At 48.9% G+C, this 15,262-nt stretch overlaps 1 protein-coding gene across 7 annotated transcripts in view; it reads right to left on the reverse strand.

The window, feature by feature from the left end:
- syne1b (spectrin repeat containing, nuclear envelope 1b) overlaps nt 1-15,262 on the reverse strand; it is a 145,692-nt gene that overhangs the window by 64,070 nt on the left and 66,360 nt on the right. For all 7 annotated transcript variants that reach the window (XM_071365255.1, XM_071365258.1, XM_071365251.1 and 4 more), the window contains 22 exons: nt 14,962-15,132; nt 14,349-14,675; nt 11,004-11,156; nt 10,627-10,794; nt 10,260-10,439; nt 9,943-10,089; nt 9,601-9,726; nt 9,076-9,252; nt 7,969-8,234; nt 7,177-7,426; nt 6,806-7,081; nt 5,041-6,675; nt 4,610-4,783; nt 4,136-4,299; nt 3,302-3,446; nt 2,899-3,117; nt 2,226-2,500; nt 1,769-1,934; nt 1,347-1,502; nt 955-1,107; nt 593-775; nt 177-314 (listed from right to left, as the gene is read on the reverse strand). In XM_071365255.1, coding sequence (XP_071221356.1) covers nt 177-314; nt 593-775; nt 955-1,107; nt 1,347-1,502; nt 1,769-1,934; nt 2,226-2,500; nt 2,899-3,117; nt 3,302-3,446; nt 4,136-4,299; nt 4,610-4,783; nt 5,041-6,675; nt 6,806-7,081; nt 7,177-7,426; nt 7,969-8,234; nt 9,076-9,252; nt 9,601-9,726; nt 9,943-10,089; nt 10,260-10,439; nt 10,627-10,794; nt 11,004-11,156; nt 14,349-14,675; nt 14,962-15,132 — 5,649 coding nt within the window. The remainder of the gene's footprint in view (nt 1-176; nt 315-592; nt 776-954; nt 1,108-1,346; nt 1,503-1,768; nt 1,935-2,225; nt 2,501-2,898; nt 3,118-3,301; nt 3,447-4,135; nt 4,300-4,609; nt 4,784-5,040; nt 6,676-6,805; nt 7,082-7,176; nt 7,427-7,968; nt 8,235-9,075; nt 9,253-9,600; nt 9,727-9,942; nt 10,090-10,259; nt 10,440-10,626; nt 10,795-11,003; nt 11,157-14,348; nt 14,676-14,961; nt 15,133-15,262) is intronic.

Here is a 15,262-nt window from a genome sequence, read left to right on the forward strand (position 1 = left end):
GAGGGATAATGATAGGAGACAGGGGAATAGAACACATGTTTATTTCCTTACACACACAAACACCACCAGTATTGTTGAAGATGGTACAGTGGAAGTGAACAGGGAGAGTTTCATACAGTCTGTATCAGCATTTCAATCCGGTAACTCCACATGTGTTTATTCATATCTCCACCCACCTGGTACATCCTTATTTGTTCCTGCAGATGAGGGGAGGAGTTCCAGATGATGTTGGCCCTCACCAGGCCCTTGGCTTTCTCCGACCACCTCACTATGAAGTCCAGCATCTCACTGTACTCCTCTAGGTGGGCATCGGCCTGGACAGGTGAGATAACAGAGAGGAATTGAGGAACCAGGGAACAACAGCAGGGAAATGCATACCTTAATGACACTGACTATGTATGGGTAATGTACGTTATGGTATAAATAGCACGTCAAATTGCCCCATATAAACATTTTGGGCTGGGCAACACAGTACGTTAATGCCACCTTTTCAGTGTAACAACAACATCGTTACAACAACAGTGTAACAACAAGACTTCTCATGTATATTGTGTTTTTCCCCCTCAACACATTTATACAATTGGTCCCTAACCTTTTTGAGCCAGATGGTTCTACACTCGGCCAGTCGGGCAGTGTGGTGGTGGATGTCTCCTAACTTGACTATGGCATCGCTCAGCTGTTTGGCCAAGATGGGGTTCCGTCTGCTGAACTCCTGGACTGCAGCATCCAGCTCTGAGAGAGTCCGACGACAGCTCTCCAGGTCATCACAAAGGCACTGAGGAGAAGAGAGAAACTCTGGGTTAAACGGACTGACCAAGATAGCAGCTCTGGGTGCTCATTCACTTTTGTGAATGTATTTCAGTTTACTTCCTGAATTGATTGAATTGACAATAAATTGACCCCCAAAACCCTTATTCAGAGTCATATGCATGAGCATCTTCAGCTCCCGCTCACCTTGGTCTCGTCTTTAGCGTGTTCGACATCGCTGGCTTTGTCTTTGAGTCTGGCGGAGATGGCTTTCATCTTCTCCGACACGTCATGGATCCTGGAGCTGAAGTCCTCCTTGATGTCTCTTGTCTTCTGAATCTCTCTTTCTTTGGATAGAACCTTAGGAAATTCAGAAGGGAAACGTACAAACTTAACCCTGTAATAACTTCTCTAATCATTTACATTTACAATAGTAAAAGATACAGTTAGTTGACGCAGTGGACTGGTTTCCTGGACACAGATTAAGCCTAATCTATTTGAATCGAGATTGAACCTGCTTTTTAGTTCATGGCTAGGCTTAGTCTGTGTCCAGGAACCTGGCCCAGTGAGAGATAGCAAGCGCTAGATAGTCCGGGTACCTGGTCCTCGATGGCCCCCAGTGCGAGGGACACCTCAGCCAGCTGCATGGAGATCTCCGAGGGCAGGATGGTGTACAGGTCCAGATACTTGCTCTGCTGCTGCTCTGCTATCTTATCCAAATGCTGACGGTACCCGATCACATCACTGTGCACCACCTGTACAATACATAAGAGAAACATGGTCATGCACATGTACCAAGACTCAAAAACAAGCCACTCACATAACAATTCTTGAATTTTTGCCATAGCTAGCCTTGATCCCAGCCTGAGACTACGCCTTAGCATACAGTAGTACTTGATACAACAGTTGAGTAAATGCATAATGGAATTTTGTATTTGCAAAAATTGCAAAAAATGACGTGATCATGTGTTAGATTGTGTTTACTCAATCTCTAGTTCCATAGGGTTAGTCGGCGGCTTACCTCCAGCTCCTGCAGCAGAGCATCTATATCTGGGGTAGGGTTGAGAAGCAGCTCCCTGGTCTCCTGGATCCAGGCTTTGACCACACTCAGGTTCTTCTCCACCTCCTCTCTATCCCTCAGCTCCATCCCAGCCTGGCTACGCTTGGTACGCGCCTGCTGCAGCAGACTGGTGGAGAGACATAAAACCACTCAGCTCCATTATTCTGTGCCTCCTAAGATATTTGAACTGTTTTTGAACTGGAGGGTTGGGAAATACAGAAGACAAAATTTCCACTTGTAACTAAATGGACAATTATCTCTCTTATTCTGTTCAATGCAAACAACAACAGATCTAATTCCTGAGTTGCCAATCCATCTGTTATGCAAATGAAAAACATAGGCTCGATTGCCAGACTCATGGAGCTCCACAGCGGCTGTGGGACGAGACTGCGCAAAACCTAACAATCTTGATCTGCACCTTTCCATGCGGTCTTGTTCAGCTCTGATCTCCTTGAGACTGGGCAGTTCGTCCTGTTCGGAGGTGGGGGAAGGTGAGGGGACCTCCACGTCATGGAGCAGGCTGAGGGCGTACTGACGCAGCAGGGTGAGGGAGCTCAGCTCCCTCTCCATGTCCTGGATCAGCAGCTCATGCTGGTCCAACACAGACTGTAAGGAAGCCTTGGAGGCCTTCTCCACAGCACAGTCTATCACACGGCTCTGGAGCTCGTCCACCATGTTCCTCAGCTTCACCATCTGAAAGGAACACAGGCGGGGGAAAATCTAGATAGTGTGCTGAACCTGTAATGACTTGTTTACAAAGCATCATTGTTAGCTTCTACTATGGAGTAGTGTACACTCTTTAGAGAACCTTTACGGCAGACAGCAACAAAGGGCATAAGGGGAACAAATAAATAATCCAGCAAGTGCTGATAGTATACTGTTTAGTTCCCTTTCAGTCAGTATACTGTACAATGGAGAGCTATGAGGATTGCGCTCTTGTCCCCCTAACTGTGTTGTACCTCGTTGCCCTCCTTAGGGAACAGTAGTTATATTCATGGACTTAGGTTGATATTATGGTCTTCTCCACTGTTTATTCGCGAACACACTGTACTCACACTCATAGTCACATGTTTCTGTGTAGCCTACTATACCTTCTCTCTGAAGGTCCTCCACTCCTGGGCCGTGTCCTCTAGGACCCTCTCCTGCCCTCGTGCTACGCTGCGTAACCGGGTCCAGCGCTGCCACACCGTGGTCATGGAGCGGCTGATGGTGGCCTTGCTGGCGTCACTACCCACCAGCTCCAGCTGGGATGCCTGCTCCTCCAGCCCGGTCAGCTTCTCCTGGAACCCATTCACCATCGACACCAGGGACTGGCAGGGAGGGAGGAGAGGAGGAAATATACACACAAGAGAAGAGTCGTGGTCAGTTCGCATATTATGAGTGTTCATAAATAAAGTCTCATCTTTACTTCTTTGTGCTTTGATTACTAAAGATGAATGTACAATGACGCCATCATTTGGCTATCATCTTTATTTTCCCATGGTCCTCTTTTACCCTGTGACCCCTGAGCTTCTCCTCTGCCTCCAGAAAGGTGGCAGCCTTGGCGGTGGAGAACTCAGTCAGCTTCTTCTCTGCCTCGTTCATCAGTTCAATCACTGTCTGCCTCGTCTCCTGGTAGGACTTCCACTGGGCAACACAGCTAGGGACAACACAGGACAGTCAATTTAATTCAATTCCATTCCAACTTTATTGTACCAGTAAGGAAATGCATGGTGCAGCCAAGTATTTACAGAAGATATTTAAGCAATAAGGCTGAGGAGGTGTGGTATATGGCCAATATACCACGGCTAGGGGCTGTTCTTATGCATGACGCAATAAAGCCATTGGCTGTGGTATATTGTCCATATATCACAAACTCCTGAGGTACCTTATTGCTATTATAAACTGGTTATAATATAATAGCAATAACGGTAAAAAGTAACTTTTTGTCATACCCGTAATACATGGTCTGATATACCACGGCTTTCAGCCAATAAGCATTCAGGGCTCAAACCATCCAGTTTATAAAACATAATATGCACTTCATTGTGTTGGAGGGAAGCATGTGTTGAAGGGGATTTAATGTCTTAGTTTCAATTGAGTAACAATGTCACGATGACGGCGATCACTTTAAGACAATCCAATCAGTTCTGTCTGTGTTATACTAAGTTAACACTAAATTGCCCATCTCTGCACCAAGGTCTCTCTCTCTGTATTCAACACTTTTAAAACCATATTGTCCATGCACAAATTATTTTAAGTCGCTTTGCATGAAAGCGTCCACTAAATGGCATATATTATATGTCCATATTTTGGTTACAATTGAACCTTTTCCTTTACTTCCTGTACCTGATCAGGACGTCCTGATGACACTGCAGCTGATCTCGGACCTCCACTCCTCTCTGCTGAGCAGACTCCACACTCAGCCTAAGCTGCTCCTTGGCTGTAGGGTTAACCAGGTTCTCCAGCTGGTGGGGCAGAGCCTCCAACTCCTGCAGGTGGCACAAGAACTCCTGCCACGAGGCACAGGAAGAGAACGTGGTTAAGGGAGAGGTAAAGGGAGAGACAATCAATCACATCAAAAATGGAAAAAAAGGACACAAAAAAATCACTCTTAAATATAAGTTGCAATTGAAGCTTCGCTTCAGTTTGCTTGACCTTTTAGCAACATATCCTAATAAACCACACTTTATTTAGTCCTGACAAAGGCCCAGTTCGTCGAAAACGTCCTATTAAACTAAACACTTTGGGAGCGTTATACATTTGAGCGGATTCATTTTTTGCTCTACATTATCCACCCAGACAAGTTATTGGAGCACCTACCTGCTCCGAGGCCATGATGTCCTCCTGCTGGCGTAGACATTCCTCATAGTTTTCTACGTCCACCCCCAGGCTGGCTAGCTGTAGGAAGGCCACTGCGTCCTCCAGCCACTCACACGCTGACTGCATCCGGAAGTGGTACTTCTGACACAACGCTAAGGCCTGCTCCAGGGTGATCTGGAGAACAGACAGGGAAGGGAAATGGTGAGTATGTGAAGCTAACAATACTAATAGATGTCAACAAACAGGATATGTTATTGTCACTATTACTCCCTCATAGCGTACAAAAATTCCAGAAACGTTCGCAAAGTTCCCAGATGAAATCTTTCAACTGAGATTTTATAAACACCTAGGAGATTTGGGATATTTTCCAGACGTTTGCAACCCCACTCCCTTATATTATAATACATCGAGACAATATGATATCACTTCACCTGTTTGGAGCTCAGAGCCTGTTGGACATCAGCCTGTAGTTTGGCCATCTCCTCCAGGCTCAAGTCAACGTGGGCTGGGACCAGCTCATTGGCGCTGGTGTACTTCTGTTTCTCCCTGCTGCTCAGGGCAGCCACAATCCTCAGCCTGGACTGGACCTCTTCCTGCATAATCTGCTGCTTCCTGATCTCCTCCTGGACCTTCTCTACCCTCACGTCCACCACCACAGCACAGTCCAGCTCATCCCTGATTTGCTGCAGCCAGTCCAGGGTCCGCTTCACCTCCGTCTCAAAGTCTTTACTCTGGACAAACCTATTCTCACACTCCACTATCAGCTCCCCTACGGCAGACTGCAGGGACTGCAGCTCCTCCTGCCACAAGACCACCTGTTCTCTGGAGGCCTCGTGGGCAGCCTGGTCCAGCTGAGGAGCCAGGTTGTCCATCTGCTCCATGAGTCTGGAAAGATGAGAGCTGGCGCTCTGGAGACTCCCGGCCAGGGAATGGTAGTTCTTCAGCCTCTCCTCCGCCGACTGAGTCTCTGCGTTGACCTTGACCAGCTGTTCTTTGGTAGCCTTCAGCTCTGAGTCTACCTGCATGGCCATGGCCTTGTGGTCCTCGAAGGACTCCAGCGTGTCGTCGAGGTGCTCCACCCGCTGTTCGATGAGCCTCTTGAGCCCATTGTAGAGGCTCACCAGCTGGGTCATCTCTTCAGGCCGCCAGGGTTGACCGGTGCTTCGGAATCCTTCTTTCTTTTGGTTTAGTTCACTGACAGCCAGACCAAGGTTGCTCAGATCTACCTGAAGAGCTTTGTAATCGTTCTGTAAACTGACAACCTCCTCTGTCTGTAGACCGACAGGCTGAGTCCCCAAGTTATGGAACTGCTCCTCAAGCTCCTTCAATGCATGATGTGTTACATCTATGAAGGAGGCATACTCCTTTCTGGATAGAATGGCCTGTTCAATCTTCTCATGTTTCTCTTTGGCCAGAGCTAGTATGCTATTGTATTGCTGTGGGAGAGCATTGAGTTTCTCGTCCAAGTAACAGTGGTCCACTTCATTCAGAGTGGGCAGGATCTCCTGACCAGCTCTCTGGACGATCAGTAGGAGGTTTTCATATTCCATCGCCTGCTCTACTATCTGCTGGTACTTCAACAGCTGCACGTTCAGCTCCAAGTCACCATTCATGAGGTTAATCTCAGGGAAGGTCACTATGTCTGCCTGTTTCAACCACTGACATGTCTTCTCCAGGTCTGCCTTGAAGTACTTTCTGGAGACAAGCACCTTTTCCAGCTCCTGGAGCCTCTGGCCACACTTCTGCAGGGCCTTCTCAAAGATGTTCTGCAGCTCCTGCAGCTTGGTGAGCATCTCAACCTTCTCGTCCTCGGTGGCGTCCCTCATCAGGTCTCTGCCTTGGGACCACAGGGAGGTCAGCTCGCTCTGGTAGGCCTTTAGGCTGCTCTGGATGTTCCTGCAGGTTCGCACCTGCTTGGCCAGGTCGTCAGGTAGCAGGGCTATGTACTCCTCTGCCTGGGCCTTCTTCTCATTCTGCTGGACCCAGGTGATGGACTGGTTGACAGCCTGCAGGAACTGTGTTCTCTCTGTGAAGGCCTTGCTGAGGTGCTTCCTCCTCTGGGCCACCTTTATTGTATTTACACAATAAATACATGCAAAAAAAGATAATAGCATGAATACAGTATAAGCATAAGTTAAACAGGCATGTGCAAGTGTCAGAAACCCAAATAGTATTATTTATTTTTTAAACACCCACCTTCACACTGAGTGACTCCACCTCAGCCTGGGTGTCTGAGATGAGCTGCTGCAGGCGCTGGCGCTCGTTGAGCCCCAGGTGAGCCAGGACGCGGTCAGCGTCGGTCATGGCCTGAGCCAGAAGCAGCTGCTTAGCCTCCAGTTCACTGCAGATGCTGAGGTGGTCAAACAGGAAGCTTTGGGACAACTCTGGAGGAGGACTCATCTTCATGGCTTCAGACAGGGCAGGCTGCTGCTCCTCGGCCCACTCCCTGGCCTCCCTCAGACGGGCCTCCACCTGAATAGAATAGAATAGATACTTAATTGCCCATAGGTTAGACCAGAAATGTGTCTTCTACCTTTCCCAACACTCCCCTCCCGCCACACACACACCTGGGCCATGTCCTCCAGGGTCAGCACCGAGTCCTGGATCTTCCTGTCGATGAGGCTCTGTAGCTGGGCCCAGCGCTGCTCGAAGTGGCCGATTTGCTCTTTGACCAGCTCTTTATCGTCAAGATTCAGATGGTAGATGACTTTCTGCCTCTGGTCCTTCAGGTCCTCCAGAGTTCCCTTCTGGTCTCTGAGAGCCACGGAAAGTTTTTTCAACGCCTCCAAGTGCTCAGATGAACTTTCAGCATCAGTCCTTGGAGAGAAAAGGAAGATATTCAATGACTGGATTCCACAATAACAATTTTTCAAAGCTAACACACATTCTAGTGATGATGGTGACAGAAGAAGTTCAGTTATACTGTTCAAGAAGAATGTTTGAGACCCATTGTCATGGTTTTTAGAATGTTGGTACAGCTCCCGAACTCTTAAGTCATGTTGCCACTGTCATGGCAACTATGATTATTCAGCTATTCCACATAGAGTCAGTCTTCTATGTGCTCTGGAGACTGATCCCACATCAATATACTTTTGCTATGAAAGGGACTGCTCATTCACTAGCAACCCACATAGCAACAAGACTGGCTGGGATTTGGCCATACAGAACCAAATATATTTTAAGTTGTTGCTTTTTTGTGATGTTATCAATACATAAAGTAATCACTTTAATAGTGTATTGTAATACTATTACGGGTGGAATCAGAGCAAAGTTATTGCAATACACCCATATTGCATACACTTCTAGTTCCCATCCTGTAGTAACTCAGTTGTGTGTTTCAAATAGATAGATGACCCCACCTGGCCAGGTTGTCCCACTCCTTGGACACCTGCTCAAACAGTGCCTCCATGGCTGTGATGCAGTCGTGGTACTCCTGGGTCCTCTGCAGGTCCTCCTGCCTCTGATCCTGCAGCCTGTTAGCCTGGTGACACAGCTCCAGCCAGGAGTGGCTCAGACGCCCTACTTCCCCATGCTCCGGGCTGGCCTGGCCCTCAGTCAGACGATTCACACTCTCTGTCATCCTGGTTAGGGTGGCTTGTTTACTCTGCAGCTGATTGCTAAACTCCTGTTGAAGAGAGTAGAGAAACATTACTTGGATTTGATCAATGTGCATGTTTTGTCTCATGCTGTGTTAGTGGTTTGTATGTGAGCAATTTCCTAAATCTGTGAAACTGATATTGACAAATACACATTTTTCATATAATTTAAGATTTAGGGAAGAAGGTAGGGAAGATGGGAGTGCAACCTGGACTCGGGGTAGACGTAATATAGTAAACAAAAATCCGGGACACTCAAATTAGAATGATATGTTACGTTTGGTATGTAAGTATTAATTTGTGGATGTCCATCATCCATTTTGTATGAAATGTTACGAATTGCAATTCGAATGATATGTTACGAATTACAATTTGTTGAGGCTAACATTAACTAGGTGGCTAACGTTATCTAGGCTAGGGGTTAGGGTTAGGAGTTAGGTTAAAAGGTTAGGGTTAGGGGAAAGGTTAACTAACATGCTAAGCAGTTGCAAAGTATCTTAAAAGTAGTAAGTAGTTGCAAAGTTACTAATTAGTTCAACTGCTAAAGTTTTCCGTGATGAGATTCGAACACGCAACCTTTGTGTTGCTAGACGTTCGCGTTATACGCCGACCAACCACCCTCCTTTTGTTTTTGCCTTAAGTAACCTTCTGTCTTATGTAAACATACCAAATGTAACATATCATACTAATTTGAGTGTCCTGGATTTTCGTTTACTATGTTACGTCTAGTCTATGAGACCAAGCTGGGGAGTGGGACTCTGCTCTCTAAAAATTTAAAATAAAAAAAACTCTGCACACTGCAGTCGATGCTCCTATGTGGTTTATTGGTGACAACGTTTTGACGACCTTGGTCTGTCATCAGATCTCTACCTTGGCCTGGGTGAGCATGTTGTGGGCGATCTTGGTCTCGAGCTCGGCTGGTCTTCTGGAGAGACTGAGGAGCTGCTGCTCCATGTCCTGGAACAGACCAGACAGCTCCTGCTTCTGCTCCTTTATCTCCTTCCAGCCCTCCGACAGCTCCTGGGAGCTAGACATCCTCTCCTCGATCTGTACAGTAAACAGTACAGTGTACAACAACATGAAGCATACACCAGAGCGCACAACAACATGAAGTCAACGTATGAATATGGGAATGTTTTATTGTGATACTTTATGTACTTCAGCTTTATGATATCTTTACTGGTTGTTGTATGCCTATTTACAGGCCTACATATTTGCCCTGAACTCTCATGCCCTGAACTAATGTTGTTTTTATTATGAGAGATAGTGAGAGTAAGATGTATGTATTACATATGGCAAATACTTGAAACTCATGGTGAAAACCCTGTTGTCAATATGGTAAGGATGATGTGATGATGACCAGAAGTGAATGTACGGTAAGACCAGCCTACACACCGTGTGTTTGACCCGCTGGACCTCAGCAACAGTGACTCTCACAGCATCATCAGATAGGTCACACACAGAACACACCAGGTCCAGGTATGTACTGGCTTGCTCCTGTAGAGCCCTGTAGTGCTTCACCTGTACAGGTAATATACAAACAAATGTAATCAGCTTGATAAAACATTTTCATTTGTTAATTTCGCAGGTTTTCCCATTGAAGCAGAGCCTTCTATTTTCACCTGACCACAAAATTCCAGAATTCTAAGGCATAACATTGCCATGAAAACACCATTATTGTGTCATTTGATTCTCATTCTCTGCCTATAAAAGAGCAGGGAGCAGTCAGTCAGTAACCTGTTTGAGGGCCTCCTGCAGGCCAGAGGGGGGTTGACAACGCAGCCGGAGCTCCTCATGGACAGTGGAGAGCCAGGTCTGGCACTGCTGCAGAGTGTCCTGGTGACTGACATGTTTCTGCAGCTCCCTGTCAAGACTTTGGTACACCTGATGAAGCAGACACAGACACACAAGTGAAGAGATGTAGCCAGTAAGTGAGTAGAGTAGTGTAGCGGAGAGCAGATCAGAGTAGAGTATAGTAGATTAGAGTAGAGCAGAACAGAGCAGACCAGCGTAGCGTAGCTTAGCTTAGAGTAGATTGTTACTATAGTACTCACACGCTGTGCGGTGCTGCAGATGGCTGAGTAACTGTCTCTGGTGCCCTGCTGGTGAGCCTGGACCTGCTGGCTGATCTTAGCCTGCACCTGGTCTGTAGTACAGTTGGACATCAGGTCATCTCCCTTCTCCTTCAGACTGGTCAGGCGCTCCTCGAAGCTAGCTATCTCCTCCATGATTGCCTGAGAAGAAATGTGACAGACAAGGGTTATGATTATAAACCCCAAAACTTCTAAATTGCCATTTTAGAATGCTGGTTTAGAACTTCAGAAGCATAATTCCATTGTCACGCTAACAGGTGTTATTGCGTCATTTCATTCTCATGGATTCTCATACGGTTCCAATCCACAACTTAATGAATCTACTCACCTTGTGCCGAGCCAGTTGCTGTGTGGCCGTCTCCATGGTGCAGGTCTGCATGGAGTCTGAGGTGACCAGCCTACTGGACATCTGAAGGAGCCACTTCTCCACCTCCTGAAGCTCACTGCTGTAGCCCTCATGCTCCTTCACCCACTCCATCAGACTCTGGACCTGGCCCTGTAAATAGTACAGGATGACTATTTTTACCTTATAGACAAAGCTACAGTAGTCTCAGCCACCACATCAATCAGGTAGGACAATGACACATTTTGGTTGCATGCTCTGGGTAGCTAGCTAGTCTGTCACAAAAGACTAGATACCTATAAACCAAGGAAGCTCTCTAATAATTGAAAAGTGAATCATGTGTACTGTAGGAGAACACCTACCCTGGCTGCAGTGCAGAGGTCCTGGTAGTCTGTCTGTAGTCTGCTCATGTTGTCCCTGATGGTAGGGTCGCGGACCGAATCCAGCAGAGCCTCTCCTTTCTCAACCACAGACCTCACCGCTGACTCGTGAGACTGCACTGTCTGCTGGATCGTCTATGTAAGAGGAAAAACATCCTTTGAATGTCAATAATGAATCAGTTGTTGATGATATGTCTATTTTTACAAGGCACACATAGATACAGTTGAAGTCGGAAGTTTACATACACCTTAGACAAATACATTTAAACTCAGTTTTTCACAATTCCAGACGTTTAATCCTGATAAAAATTCCCTGTCTTAGGTCAGTTAGGATCACCACTTTATTTTAAGAATGTGAAATGTGAGAATAGTAGTAGAGAGAATTATTTATTTGTCACGCCCTGACCTTAGAGATCCTTTTTATTCTCTATTTTGGTTAGGTCAGGGTGTGACTAGGGTGGTTACTCTAGTTTTTGTATTTCTATGTTGTCCTGATATGGTTCCCAATCAGAGGAAGCTGTCAATCGTTGTCTCTGATTGGGGATCATATTTAGGCAGCCTTTTCCCCACTGTGGTTGTGGGATCTTGTTTTTGTATTGTTGCTTTTTAGCCCTACAAAGCGGTACGTTTCGTTTGTTACTCTTTCTTGTTTTGTGCCGGTTATCATAAATAAAAATTATTAACCTACCCCACGCTGCATCTTGGTCCTTCCAACAAAGATCGTTACAGAAGATCCCACCACACCAGGACAAAGCAGCGTGCCCAGGAGGAGCAGGGATCCTGGGCCTGGGAGGAAAGCCAAGAGTGGAGGACATCCTGGACGTGGGACAAAATCATGGCAGGAGACAGAAGCCTGCCATGGAAGCAGGCGGAGGCAGCGAGGGAGCAACAACGACAACACCGGGGTTCGCGGCCACAACAGAGGCCCGAGGCAGCCTCAAAAAAAATTTTGGGGGGGAAAGCCAAGAGTGGAGGACATCCTGGACGTGGGACAAATTCATGGCAGGAGACAGAAGCCTGCCATGGAAGCAGGCGGAGGCAGCGAGGGAGCAACAACGACAACACCGGGGTTCGCGGCCACAACAGAGGCCCGAGGCAGCCTCAAAAAAAATTTGGGGGGGGGGCACACGGGGTGGTTGGCAGAGCCGAGGTGTGAACCAGAGCCAGTCCACACGGGGTGGTCGGCGGAGCCGAGGGGTGAACCAGAGCCAGTCTGGGAGTTGATGGGGAAATTGGAGGAGAGAGTTATGAGAGAGCTGTTGTGTTGGTGCATGGGGCATGGCATTCGCCCTAAGGAGCGTGTCCTCAGTTTAATGCCACCTGAGTCAGCTCTCCGTACTTGTCCTGAGGAGCGTGCTAGCTGTCTGGTGAAGACTGTGCTGGCTCCAGGCACCAGGTCTCCAGTACGCCTGCCCAGCCCTGCACATCCTGTGCCAGCTCTCCGCACTCGCTTTGAGGAGCGTGTTATCGTTCCGGTACAATGTGTGCCGGTTCTACGCACCGTGTCTCCAGTGCGCCACAGCCCGGTACGTTCTGTGCCAGCTCCCTGCACTTGCCGTGCGAAGGTTGTCATCTGTCCAGGACACGTTGTACCAGCTCTACGCTCCAGACCTCCAGTGCGCCTCCACAGCCCGGTACGTCCTGTGCCGGCTCCACGCACCCGGCCTCCAGTGCGTCTCCCCAGCCCGGTACGTCCTGTGCCAGCTCCACGCACCAGGTCTCCTGTGAGTCTCCCCAGCCCGGTACGTCCTGTGCCGGCTCCATGCTCCAAGCCTCCTGTGCGTCTCCCCAGCCCGGTACGTCCTGTGCCAGCTCCACGCACCAGGCCTCCAGCGACGGTCTACAGTCCAGAGCCTCCAGCGACGGTCTGCAGTCCAGAGCCTCCAGCGACGGTCTGCAGTCCAGAGCCTCCAGCGACGGTCGGCAGTCCAGAGCCTCCAGCGACGGTCTGCAGTACAGAGCCTCCAGCGACGGTCTGCAGTCCAGAGCCTCCAGCGACAGTCGGCAGTCCAGAGCCTCCAACGACGGTCGGCAGTCCAGAGCCTCCAGCGACGGTCTGCAGTCCAGAGCCTCCAGCGACGGTCTGCAGTCCAGAGCCTCCAGCGACGGTCTGCAGTCCAGAGCCTCCAGCGATGATCCATTGCCCAGAGCCTCCAGTGATGATCCATGGCCCGGAGCCTCCAGTGATGGTCCATGGCCCGGAGCCTCCAGTGATGATCCATGGCCCGGAGCGTCCAGTGATGATCCATGCCCCTTGCCTCCAGTGAGGATCCATGGTCCAGAGCCTCCTGCCAGGGTTCCCAGTCCAGAGCCTCCTGCGAGGGTTCCCAGTCCGGAGCCTCCAGCGAGGGTTCCTAGTCCAGAGCCTCCTGCGAGGGTTCCCAGTCCGGAGCCTCCCGCGGGGGTTCCCAGTCCAGAGCCTCCTGCGAGGGTACCCAGTCCGGAGCCTCCAGCGAGGGTTCCTAGTCCAGAGCCTTCTGTGAGGGTTCCCAGTCCAGAGCCTCCTGCGAGGGTTCCCAGTCCAGAGCCTTCAGCGAGGGTTCCCGGTCCGGTTCCTCTGGCGATGATCCACGGCCCGGTTCCTCCGGCGACGATCCATGGTCCGGAACTTCAGGCGACGGTCCCCGCACCAGAGTCGCCACCGAAGCGGGGCGGATCCGCGAGCGGAGCAGGGTCTACGTCCCGCACCGGAGCTGTCACCGAGGCTAGATGCCCACCCAAAGGTGCGGACTCCGGCCGGACCCTCCCCCGACTCTATAGGGGAGGGTCCGGCCGGAGTCCGCACCTTTGGGGGGGGTACTGTCACGCCCTGACCTTAGAGATCCTTTGTTCTCTAAATTGGGTTAGGTCGGGGTGTGACTACGGTGGGTACTCTAGTTTTGTTATTTCTATGTTGGCCTGGTATGGTTCCCAATCAGAGGCAGCTGTCTATCGTTGTCTCTGATTGGGGATCATATTTAGGCAGCCCTTTCCCACCTGTTTGTTGTGGGATCTTGTTTGTGTATAGTTGCCTTGAGCACTGCATAGCTTCACGTTCGTTTCTTTCTTCTTTCTTGTTTTTTGCCGGTTCACGTTAAATAAAGATGATGAACCCAAACCACGCTGCATTTTGGTCCGATTCTTACCACAACGTTCGTGACAGAAATAATCTGTCTGTGAACAATTGTTGGAAAAATTACTTGTGTCATGCACAAAGTAGATGTCCTAACCGGCTTGCCAAAACTATAGTTTGTTAACAATAGATTTGTGAGGTGGTTGAAAAACGAGTTTTAATAACCTAAGTGTATGTAAACTTCCGACTTCAACTGTAGATAGATCTGTTCATACCTTGTATTTGGCTAACTGGGCCTTCTTCTGATAGAGCTCAGCTTTGGGTTCAACAGGCATCCCTAGCAGAGCCTTGGTCTCTGTGAGCCACTGAGCCTGGGCCTTGTACTTGTCCAGGAAGTCTTTGGAAAGGGAGATGCATTTCTCCAGGGAGCTGTGTTCAGTGCGTAGCCCAACCATCAGGCCCTCTAGCTGGGAGAGATGGGCGTCCACCTCCTCCCTCAGTTGGTCTGCCTCTGGTTCCTCCAGGAAGGCCATGGCTCGCTCCGTCTTCTCACGCATCGTCCTCAGGAAGCTGTGGCCTTGCTCCATGTCACCCTGCAGAGCCTAGAGGACAGACATACATATACATAGAAAGAAAGCAGAAACCATTATGCCTGGGACCATAACGTTCTCAGAGGATGAAGCAAAGCAAAGGGAGTGTCACTGCAATGCTAAAACACACTAGGCCCGCACTCACAAGTGGTTCAAAAGAGCTTACTTTTGCTACGCTAACAGTTGTTGTCTACCAACTAAGTCACTTGAGGCATGGCTTCCATTTAGCTGAAGCTCAGACTGTAGTCTCTCTTATGCCAGACAAGGCAGCAGCTGTAAGAAGAGACTATAACTGTACCTCCAGTTTCTTCTTCTTCCTCTCCATGGCAACACGGTCCACTACGTCGATGCTGATGGCCACGGTGCTGAAGTTGTTCTTGGCTGAGCTCAGCCAATCAGAGAAGGTACTGAACACACTCTGGGCCTCCTCTATGCAATACACCTCCTCCTGCAGCTGCTTGATGCTCTCCTACGTCATAAACACAGACAGTTTAGGAAAAATCGAGAGACAAAATTGTCAGATCTTGCACTGTGGTTTCAGAGCTTTGTGAGTGCAAAGTGTTGTTGAGCAGAAGGTCCCTGGTCCGTGCCCAGGTCAG

This window comes from Salvelinus alpinus, chromosome 25, assembly GCF_045679555.1.
Source record: "Salvelinus alpinus chromosome 25, SLU_Salpinus.1, whole genome shotgun sequence".
Taxonomy (NCBI): domain Eukaryota; kingdom Metazoa; phylum Chordata; class Actinopteri; order Salmoniformes; family Salmonidae; genus Salvelinus; species Salvelinus alpinus.